This window comes from Pistacia vera, unplaced genomic scaffold (assembly GCF_008641045.1).
Source record: "Pistacia vera cultivar Batoury unplaced genomic scaffold, PisVer_v2 Contig724, whole genome shotgun sequence".
Classification (NCBI taxonomy): Eukaryota; Viridiplantae; Streptophyta; class Magnoliopsida; order Sapindales; family Anacardiaceae; genus Pistacia; species Pistacia vera.
In genome coordinates this window covers 1-12,038 of record NW_022196584.1, presented here as the reverse complement: position 1 = coordinate 12,038, position 12,038 = coordinate 1, and the positions used below count along the sequence as shown (strand labels likewise).

The 12,038-nt window shown below is 33.5% G+C and overlaps 1 protein-coding gene across 1 annotated transcript; it reads left to right on the top strand.

The window, feature by feature from the left end:
* Positions 1-5,777: 5,777 nt before the first annotated feature.
* On the top strand, positions 5,778-7,904 carry LOC116114854 (LEAF RUST 10 DISEASE-RESISTANCE LOCUS RECEPTOR-LIKE PROTEIN KINASE-like 1.1). The gene is made up of 3 exons (XM_031400995.1): positions 5,778-5,902; positions 6,357-6,637; positions 6,735-7,904. The coding sequence occupies exons 1-3, from the start codon at positions 5,778-5,780 to the stop codon at positions 7,691-7,693; spliced, it is 1,365 nt and encodes a 454-aa protein (XP_031256855.1). The 3' UTR covers positions 7,694-7,904.
* The last annotated feature ends 4,134 nt before the right edge of the window (positions 7,905-12,038 follow it).

The following is a 12,038-nucleotide window of genomic DNA, read 5'->3' as shown; positions in this document are numbered from 1 at the left end:
GTTAATGTTTATAATGTAATATAATAATATTGTAATTAATTAAGTAATTATTTAATTATAATGTAATCTTATAATTAATTAAATAATCATGCTATACATGTATAATATAATGTTATAATTAATTAAATTTCTAATTATTTAATTAAATATTGTACTAATGTTTATAATGTAATGTTATAATTAATTAAGTAATTATAATATAAATTTATAGTGTAATGTTACAATTAATTATATTTTTTCACCATTTAATTAAGTAATGTACTAATGACTAATGTAGTAAATTAATAATGTTATAAATTTATAACTAATTAAGTAATCATTTAACTATGTAATGCTATAATTAATTAAGTGATCATAATATAATATAATGTAATAATGTTATAATTAATTACGTAATAATTCAATTAAGTAATCATTTGTTTATAATGTAATGTTACAATTAATTAAGTAATCGTACTATAAATTTATAATTTAATGTTAATATGTTATAATTAATTAAATTTCTAATCATTTAATTAAGTATTGTGCTAATCTTTATGTAGTAAATTACTAATGTTTATAATATAATGTCATAATCAATTAAGTAATCATTTAATCATATAATGTTATAATTAATTATGTGATCATACTATAATGTAATATTATAATAAATTAAGTAATCAAACTATAAATCTATAATTTAATATTGTAATTAATTAAATTTCTAATCATTTAATTAATATACTAATGTTTATAATGGAATGTTATAATTGATTAAGTAATCATACTATAAATCTATAATGGAATGTTATAATTGATTAAGTAATCATACCATAACTCTATATTGTAATGTTATAATTAATTAAATTTTTAATCATTTAATTAAGTAATATAATAATGTAATAAATTACTAATGTTTGTAATGTAACGTTATAAATTTATAACTAATTAAGTAATTATTTAACCATATAATGCTATAATTAATTAAGTGATCATAATATAATGTAATGTAATAATGTTATAATTTAATTAAGTAATTATTTAACTATAATATAATGCTTAATTAATTAAATTTCTAATCATTTACTTAAGTAATCATTTGTTTATAATGTAATGTTATAATTAATGTTTATAATATAATTTCATAATCAATTAAATAATCATGTAATTATGTAATGTTATAATTAATTATTTAATCATACTATAATGAATTAAGTAATAATACTATAAATCTTTAATATAATATTATAATTTATTTATTTATAATAGAATGTTATAATTAATTAAGTAATCATTTAATTATAATGTAATGCTACAATTAATTAAGTAATCGTACTATAAATTTATAATGTAATGTTATAATTATTTAAATTTCTAATCATTTAATTAAGTATTGTACTAATGTTTATGTAGTAAATTATTAATTACTAATGTTTATAATATAATGTCATAATCAATTAAGTAATTATTTAATTAAGTAATGTAATAATATAGTAAATTACTAATGTTTATAATGTAATGTTATAAATTTATAACTAATTAAATAATCATTTAACTATGTAATATTATAATTAATTAAGTGATCATAATATAATGTAATGTAATAATGTTATAATTTAATTAAGTAATTATTTAACTATAATGTAATGCTTAATTAATTAAATTTCTAATCATTTTATTAAGTAATCATTTGAATATAATGTAATGTTATAATTAATATTTATAATATAATGTCATAATCAATTAAATAATAATCTAATTAAGTAATGTTATAATTAATTATGTAATCATACTATAATGAAATGTTACAATGAATTAAGTAATCATACTATAAATTTTTAATATAATATTATAATTTATTTATTTATAATAGAATGTTATAATTAATTAAGTAATCATTTAATTAATGTTACAATTAATTAAGTAATATAAGCATACTGCAAATTTATAATATAATGTTATAATTAATTAAATATCTAATCATTTAATTAAGTATTGTGCTAATGTTTATGTAATTAATTAGTAATCACTAATGTTTATAATAAAATTTCATAATTAATTAAGTAATCATTTAATTATGTAATATTATAATTAATTATGTGATCATACTATAATGTAATATTATAGTGAATTAAATAATCATATTATAAATCTTTAATGTAATATTATAATTAATTAAATTTTTAATCATTTAATTAAATATTGTACTAATGTTTGTAATGAAATTTTATAATTAATTAACTAATTAACTAATTATACTATAAATGTATAATGTAATACTATAATTAATTAAGTTGTACTATAAATCAATTAAGTAATGTTATAAAATTATAATTAATTAAGTAATCATTTAACTATAACGTAATGTTATAATTGATTAAATATAATATTTAACTACTAATTAAATTTATTAATGTTTATCAATTTATCATATATAATTAATTAATTGCTAATTTACTATAGACATACTTAGAACTTGATCATTGAAGTACATAACTAAATATATTATTATTCAATCAAATATACTATTTTATTAAAAAATGATTCTTTTAATTACGGCTGCAAAAAAAAAAAAAAATCGAAAACCGAACCGAACCCGAAAATCAGACCGAAATCGGTTCGAAAAATTTATTATCCAAACTAATCGGTTCGGTTTCGGTTTGTAAAATTAAATAAACCGAAAAATCGATTTGGTTAACCGAGATTAATTTTAAACGGTTAACTGATACGGTTTTGCATATATATATATATATATATATATAAACCCAAATCCCAAAACTTATATTTATAATATATATAAAATCCAAATCCCTAAAAATCCCAAATCCCTAAACTTATAATTTCTCCATTTTCGTTCCCTCTTTCCCTGAGAGTTTCCTTCTCTCTAATTCCTTCCTCCTTCCCCAAAATTTTCTCCTCTCTCTGATTCCAAACATGTACTTTTATTCAATGTCAAAGTGTCGACACAACAAACTCCATTCCCTCTTCTCTCCAGTTCGGCGATTCCCTTCACTTCTCTCCGGTTCTCTCCTTACTTCCTTTTCAAATTTCTAAGGTTTGTTTTATTTTTTAAATTAATCTCTTAATTAGTTAATTTTCCTTTCACTTTACTGTGCCTTTACCTTCGCCGACTTGCACTTTACGGTGATAACGAATTGGTCACCATTTTCAGTCTTCAATTAGCACGAAACCATGATGGCACATGACCAGAAATCACAGGCAAAAGCGTCTTCGAGTTCACAGATGCTATTCTTTTAATTTTTGCGTATTTTGTTGGTTTTGAATTTTTTATTTGTTTTGGTTTTGTTAAAAGTTTTGATTTTGGGGTGTGTGGAGTGCGGAATTTTGGAGTCTTGTATATTATTTTTTAATACTTTAATAATCACTTTATATTTTTAGTACCTGTTACTTGAAGAAGTGGATGATTATAATTTGTTTCTGGCTGTGGGTTTTTTTTTTTTTTTTTTTTAATTTTATTTTATTTCCTAGTGAAACTAGTTTCTACCGGTTGTATTTGATTTTTTGGGTAAGTTTGAATAATCGGTTAACTAGTTCAGTTTGGTTACAAATCGGTTTATGGGATAATTCGGTCCGCATTCGGGTTGGCATATTGCTTGAACCGAAAGACCGGTTCGGTTCAAAAAACACCCCATCCAGTTTGGTTAACCAGATTTTCACACCCCTACTTTTAATTGGATCATAATTTCAATTACACACTTAATTAATCAAAATTTTATTATTCATATATTATAATATATTAAAGTTTTTAATATAGTGTAGTTTATATGTAATAAATATTATTGTATATATATTTAATTAGGTTATTCTAAAATTTTAACTTTTTTTATTTTAAATTTTTTGTTGGTAAAATAATGAAACCCTCTATTATTCACAAATATTTTATTGGAGCCTAGGTTCCAAAACAGGTTTTAAATCAGGTACCTGCTACAGGTTCCAAACCGAGTACTTGTTTCAGATTCTTTTTTCAGGTTTCGGTTTCGGTTCCGGTTTCTCCACACATAAGAATCGGAACCAGAACAAAAACCGTACAGTGTCGGTTCCAATAAAATGAAATCGGAACCTACCCGCATAATGTCGATTCTGGGTAGGTTTCGGTTCATGTTTCGGTTCTACCCGTAGGTTTCGGTTTTACCCGCTACCCGTGCTCACCCCTATTTTTAACAAATACTCTCAACAATCTGTTAATTTAGGGAAGTTCGCATGTTAACTTTAATTTAGTTCTTTGATAATTATTAAAACACATAGGCGCTGCAGAATGTCACCTACATCTGTTAACTTTAATTTAGTTCTTTGATAATTTAACGCATGTTTCGAGTACTTGTGATGAGGATTCCTTGCTGAAGAATGTCAGGCTGTCATGTCACCTACATCTGTTACAGCAAAATGGGCTAGTGGTGACACTACATCTAGTTTCAGTTGTTAAGGTTTTTGCCAAGAAGCTGCCTAGTCCACAATTTGGATAATGAAAATATGTTTCAATTAATTTTTGGGTATCTATTTTACTTTTCACGTAAGTGTTTTATATTCACCAAATTTACTTTAAGGTTTGTTAGAAGAGAAGTCTTAAAGTTTGTAAGCTAGTTTACGCTCTCAATGCAACTTTAAGGCTCTGAACTTGAATTCTAGTGTTCACACTTAACTTTGAAAAGTTAAAGTCTGTTCCTTTCCTTCCAGCTGGGGAAAACTTTTCTTTTATAACATAAAAAAGATGCTTTTGGCGTTAAATGAAATCCTTTTCACCTTCTTATCACTTGCTCTAATCATACAAACCAATGAACAATCGACCTTAAGTCAGTCAATAATTGTCCAGAAGTTAGTTAAAATGGCAGCAATTTGATGTCTAAGTTAAACAATTATCTCTTTGTTATAATCTTTTAAATTGCACTTAATTAAAGACAAAGCACGTATCTTAAGAGTTGTGGATAAATAAAACAAGTTAGAGAAGATCTGTTTATTAGATTTTTAGTCACAGGCAGACCAGTCCAGAAGTTTTCCCATCAGTGGACATTCATGATTTAGAAACTGCCCCAACTTTCGGTTTGTGCAATGCAGGTCTTCACCATCCAAATTCTTCCAAGTCAACCGCGTGGTCTAGAGGTTAGAAAAATGAAACCACAGGGAAAATGCAGCATCAGAAATGATTTAATTAAAGAACTGAACACGAGTTTTTCAAAAAGTTATGATGTTTGTTAAATCTGTTGCCAATTAGAGTTCAGTTTTTAGAATGTCTACTGTCTCTTATCTTGTGTTCTTCCTTATCTGTCATCTTTTACTTGGCTCTTCAGCTCAAGAAGAAGAGGGCTTCAGCCCAAATGTCAACCATTCAATTGTGGATTGCTCGACCAGATAAGCTTCCCCTTTTTCAATGAAACGTATCCTGAATGTGGATTCTTGAGAGTAGATCACTGCAAAGAAGATTTTCCGATGATTCAACTAGGGAAGCATGGGCCAACGTTTTATGTTACAAGAATCTCTCAGGATTATAAGGTCGACCTTCACGATCAACCAGGTCACGGTCCACCAGAATTTGACGAGTGTTTGGGGAACCACAGTAGCTGTGATGAATTCTTCAAAAATTTGACCCTGCCCAGTTCCCCTTTCATCTCTTTTGAATTACCAATCAATCAAATCCAGTTCAGTTGTCCACATAATTACAGACACCCCAAAAATTTAAATGTGGGTTGCTGTGACTCCAGACACTCCATTGTCTTCTACAATGACCCACATTATCAAAATGTATCAACAGTTCCACATAATTGTTCTTGTACCCCTTCAGAATGAACAAGACTCAAAAGGGTGTTGACGTCTTTAATTTATACACCAGTTGGTTCCAACTTCAAGTGACTATAACAGAAGAATGTCTTCAGTGTCGTAGGAGAGGAGGCAAATGTAAAATTGACAAGGGAAAATTTCACTGTCCAATTGCTATAACAGGTATGACGAATAACACCATATTGGTATCCTGATGGAGATTAATTTTTCAATTGCTTGTCTAAAAATTAATACTTTTCTTTGATTTTGATTAGCTTCAGTCCCCTCCTCACCTGAGCTTGGAGGAACTCAGAAAGTTAACTTAGAATGTCACAGCAAGATGTATATTTAGTTTACAGCTTAATTTTAATATTTTTTTTATTATCTTGTCATGAATTCGGATGCTGCAGATAACGAATTTTTTATATGTTTTTTTGTAAGCTGACACGTTCTAACTTTTTTTTGCAGATAAAAAAAAACTTAATCTAGTCCTAGGACTAGGTAATGTACTTCTTTAACCAAATCAACGTTATATATATGAATAGTTCCATTTCAGAAAAGTTTCTAAATCATTTCAAATATTTCTCCCTCATATTTCTAAAATTTACAATGCTTTATCTTTGCTCATTAGGTATTGGAATTGGAGGATCAACCATCCTGACAGTTGGTCTGTTAATTTGGTTCATTCGCTGTCACAAGAAACAAAAATATGCAAACTCTAACTCAAGATTGATTTCTTCCGATCCCTCCTCAAGATCAGAACTGGAAGTGGGCAGTGTCTGCTTTAGGGTCCCGGTCTTCTCCTACAAAGAACTTGCAGAAGCCACTAATAATTTTAGTCATGATAAAGAACTTGGAGATGGAGGCTTTGGAAGAGTATACTATGGTAAGAAGCTAAACAATTTATGTTTCTGTTAAAAAGTTGTAGTTTAGAGGAAGACTTGATTGATTGCTAAATGGCCTATTTGAACCCTTGCAATCAGCAAAACTTAAAGACGGGAGAGAAGTTGCAGTGAAACGCTTTCATGAGCACAACTACAGAAAGTTTGAACAGTTTATGAATGAAATTGAGATCCTCACTCGATTGCACCACAAAAATCTTGTGTCCCTTTATGGCTGCACTTCGCGTCACAGTCCGCAGGGTCTTCTCCTGGTGTATGAATTCATTCCTAATGGAACAGTTGCTGATCATCTTCGCGGCGGAAGAGCGAAGCCTGTTTCCCTTTCATGGCCTATTCGTATGAACATTGCAATAGAAACAGCTAGTGCATTGGCTTACCTCCATGCTTCTGATATTATACACCGCGATGTGAAAACTAACAACATTCTTCTAGACAATCGTTTCAATGTAAAAGTTGCAGATTTTGGGCTTTCCAGATTGTTCCCCGCTGATGCTACTCATGTTTCAACCGCCCCACAAGGATCTCCTGGCTATGTTGACCCTGAGTATCATCTATGTTATCAGCTAACCGATAAGAGTGATGTTTACAGCTTTGGAGTTGTCCTGATTGAGCTCATTTCATCAATGCCTCCTGTTGATATGAATAGGCAGAAACAAGAGATTAATTTGGCTTACTTAGCAGTAAACAGGATTCAGAACTCTGCAATTGAAGAGTTGATTGACCCATGTCTTGGATATCAATCAGATGGAGAAGTTAAAAGGATGACAACTTCAGTCGCAGAGCTGGCCTTCCTATGTTTGCAGCAAAACAACGAAATGAGACCTTCCATGGATGAAGTTTTGAAGCAATTAAAGAGAATTGAAAGTGGAGAGTGCAAGCCAGAGAATCTAAACAATGATAATGTAGTTCAGAGTATGCGGCGAACAGTTTCATCACCAGATTGTCAAGAGGCTTCCTTGCTGAAGAATATCAGTCTGTCACCAACATCTGTGACGTCAAAATGGGTTAGCAGTGACATTGCTTCTAGTCTCACTTGTTAAGTTTCATGCGAACATCCTGCACCTAAAAGGCAGAAAGCTCAAGAACTATGAGCTAGTTCAGGCTCTAAGAGTATGATAGAATAAGAAGAGCTGTTTCTTGTACTTCTTTTTAAGGCTCAGTCCTTGTATTCTAGTATTCATATATTTTAGATATTTTTCAGTAGTGGAACATAAACTTTGAAAAGTCAAAATCTGTTCCATTCCTTCTGCATGGCGGAATTTGTATTTTATTTTGAACATCTTCAATAATTCAAACATAATATGAACATCATAAATGACAGTAATCAAGATGCTTTCTGACATTAAATTAAACATTTTTAACCTTCTTATCACTTACTCCGAAGATATAAGTCAATCAAAAAGCAGATTTTCGGTCAGTTTATAATTGACCAAAGGTTAGTTGAAATGGCACAGCTTGATGTCTAAGGTAAACTTATTTTTAAACTTTGTTGTAATATTATAAACTATGTTTGATTTATATTAAACATGTAACATAAGAGTTGTAGGTAAATAAAATAAGAGAAGAGAAGATCTTTTTCTGATTTTTTCAGTCATTGGAAGACCCCTTTATGATTGAGAAACTGTCCCAAACTTTCTCATGTCTACAAGTCTTCGCCGTCTACTTTCCAAGTCAACTGCGTGTTGTAGAGGATAAACAACTGAAAGTACGGGGAAAATGCAGCACCACAAATAAACTAAAAGATATCAAGTTTTTTCAAAGGGTTCTTACGTTTGTAAAATCTGTTGCCAGTTAGTGATTAGTTTTTAGAATGTCTGGTGTGCCTTATCTTGTGTTCTTCTTTATCTCTCATCTTTTAATTCTTTGTTTGGCTCAAGAAGAAAAGGGCTCCAGCCCAAAATGTCAACATTTCGATTGTGGAATTTTCCGCAATTTAAGCTTCCCCTTTTACAATGAAACGTATTCTGAGTGTGGATTCTTGACAGTAGAAGGCTGTAAAGAAAACAATCCGTGGATTCAACTGGGAAGCTTTGGGCAACGGTTTTATATTAACTGCATCAATAAGGATAATTCACTTGTACTTCGAGATCAACTAGAGTATGAAAAGCCTTTGGACAACCACAGTTGTGTTGAATCCTTGAAAAAATTTACCATTCTCGATTCTTCTTTTATCTCTTTTGATCTATCACCAAACAAGCATACCCTGTTCAATTGTTCCAGTACTCTTTACAGAGTTCCCATTTATTACAAATCTCTCTGCAATGACTCCAGACACTCGATTATCTTCTACGACGGCCCAATTCATGGTGGATTATCAATTCCCCCTCCACAGTGCACGCGTATTCAGTTCCAAATGACCAAGACGCCAAGGGGTCTCGCCTTCTTGAATTTATACACTGGTTTCTTCAGTCTTCAAGTGAATGTAACAGAAAAATGTACCGACTGTTACAACCGAAATGGGAAATGCGAAATTGATAGCAATCGAAAGTTCTATTGTGCAAATGCTATTGAAATAGGTAATTGAACTAGTACATGGTAAGCATTCATGTCCTCCTTGACCTGTTTTACAAAGACTTCCTATTCCTAAGTTATCGGTCTCTTTGATTTAAATAAAGAACCTTTACTTATAAAAACATGCCCCTAAATATACATATTTTTTCAATCACTAACCTGGGTTTGGAGAAGCAGCTTTGTTTTTTGAAGCAAGACCGGTATTTGGTTCAGATGGGAAGCCGTTCTGCAGCTTTTATTCACGGTAGTTTTTATTGTTTAAACTAACACCATTTAAATTGATGCTTCTGTTGCAGAGGATGAAACTGAAAAATTGAAGCTAGTCCTGGGAATAGGTAACATCATTTCATTGAGGAACCATTTGAGTCTATTATAGTACTTAAAATCATTCCATTTCTCTGCTGCATATGTCCTGGTCAGAAAATTTATATAGCTCTTCTTTTTGCTCCTAAGGTATTGGAATCGGAGCATCAACCATCTTGATTGTGGTTCTGTTAGTTTGGTTCATTTGTCTTCGTCGCAAGAAACAAAAATATGCAAGCTTCAACTTAAGATTCACTTCTGCTGATCCTTCCTCAAACTTGAGTTGCAATTAGGCAGTGCTTACTTAGGGGTCCTTATCTTCTCCTACACTGAACTTGCAGAAGCTACCAATAATTTTAGTGTCAGTTGTTAAGGTTTTTGCCAACAAGCTGCCCGATCCACAGTGTGGATAATGAATATATTTTTCAATTATCTCTTTGTTGTAATCTTTTAAATTGCACTGAATNAGGGGACCGTTAAGAGGCACTCATTCGTCATGTCGGGTCGGACAGGTTCAGGAAGTTTACTAAAAAGCTTCATTCGGTCGGGATGCTGGGACGACTAAGTGGGTGAGGCATCTCGGTTACATGTTGTCCACTCGTTCTCCACGGACGGATGATTGGGCGAGATTCTCAATTTTGTTCTGAAGATGGCTCGACCCGGACCATTCCCAACTCATGCATCGGTCGACCAGGTCTTCCGGGCCGGCTGAGCATGGGATGCTTGGGAGGGCTCCCGAATTGAAGAGTTGGTCGAGTGGATTGAGTGGCCAAGTGAATTTGTTGGCGCGTGAAGATTGGATGCGTGTCGGATTCATTCCGGGCGGTACAAACTGAGTCGATCGGAAGGAACGGGCGATTGAGACGTAGCTTCCGTACGAAACAACGGTTTCCCAGGTGATTCGGATCGCGGCCACGTGTATGGTGGCGATCGGTCCGTCGTTTCGAGAGCGGGAAAACGAAGAGACTCCTGACAACTAACCAATCACAGCCTGCCACGTGTTTACATTTTCTTTACAAAATTGGGGAGCAGACTGTTCATTTTCCATTCGCGTTGGTTTTGTGTTTTCATCCGAAAAATTTCTCTTCCTTTTTTCTTCGTTTTTGTCCCAATTTCTTGAGCGAAGGTGGTCTTTTCTACAGTCATCCAAGATAATTTTTTCTTTTTAGGCCGTTTTGCTATTCTGTAGGTAGATTTCTTTTTTGTTGAAATTTTTGGGAGGTAGGATAAAGGTGTTTTGAACTTTTGAGCGGGTTTAAACTGGGTTTCCAAGTGTTTTGGTGTTAGGATTTTGGAGAATAAGCATAGGTTTGAATTTTCCGGTGGATATCCGAGAAGAATCCGACAGTTTCGAATATTTTCTGGGTTTTTTGGATTGGGCCTGGAAGACGAAGTCGACTTAGGCGTTGTTTGGGTCGGTCGGTACGTCTGACCGAGTGGTGAGGAGGCGTGTGGTGTGGACTAGGCGATCGTTCATCCAGGGCGAGTGTGAGTCTTTAGGTTTGAGGGATTGGTGATCGGGGTGAGTAGGTAACTAGGGTTGAAATTGGAGGGGGATCGGTCGTCTGGGGCGAGCGAGTTGGTGCTCTACTGATTTTGGCTTAGGGTTGTTAGGTTGGAGGGATCGACCCAGGGCAGGGGCTCTCGTTGTCGGGCAGGTCGACTAGTAGCGAGCTTTTTCTTTCGGTCGGTTGGGACGGGCGAGTGATCCAATGTCAGGCGATATGTCAGCAGGTTCAAGTCAAGATGCGGTTGATGTCGGGGACGAGTATGAGCATGCCCCGACTATCGTGATGATGCCTGAAGGTAGCATCCTAGTTGGCGTACCGACTGGAGTTAGTGTAGTCGCTCCAGGGTCGAGTGGAGCTGGGCCGAATGGCTCGGGTCGGTATGGTAAGAGTGGGGGAAGACTCCGGAGGGGCTGGCAGTCCCTCTTCATCCGGTAGTAGCTCTGAGGAAGAGCCGAGCCAGTAGGGCAGTGGGATTCTGACCAGGGATTATCCGCCCGTGCTGAAGGATAGTGACGTGTGGCGTATCCGTATACTGTATCATATCCCTGGTTCTGTCAAAGTCCGGACCCCGCGGTCATATGAGCGGGTCGATTGGGAAGCTGAAGGTTAGGTCTGTGTGTATGAGAAATGGTTTCATGATAGGTTGAGGTTGCCTGTGCCTCGCCTCGTCTAGGAGGTGCTGAATCACTTCATTATCGCCCCTTCCCAACTTATGCCAAACGCTTGGAGATTGCTGATGGCCCTGGAGGATCTGTGTGTTCGGCACCAAATTGTGTTCGGGTTGCACGAGCTGCTGTACTCGTACTTCCTGAAGGAGAATGATAAGGAGAAGGGCCGATATCTACTAAACTTGAGGCACGATCGGTCTCATCTGGTTACCGACCTGCGGTCTAGTGATAAAAACTGGAAAGACCGCTACTTTTTCTTGAAGGGTTAGGCCGTTTTCGGAGACAAGGGCATGGGCGAGATCCCGATCGGTTGGCGAGCCACTGGTGAGAACTTCGTCGTTTCTTTCGTACTTTTGATTACTAAATCTTGATTGTGTTTTTTGTTTGCAGAG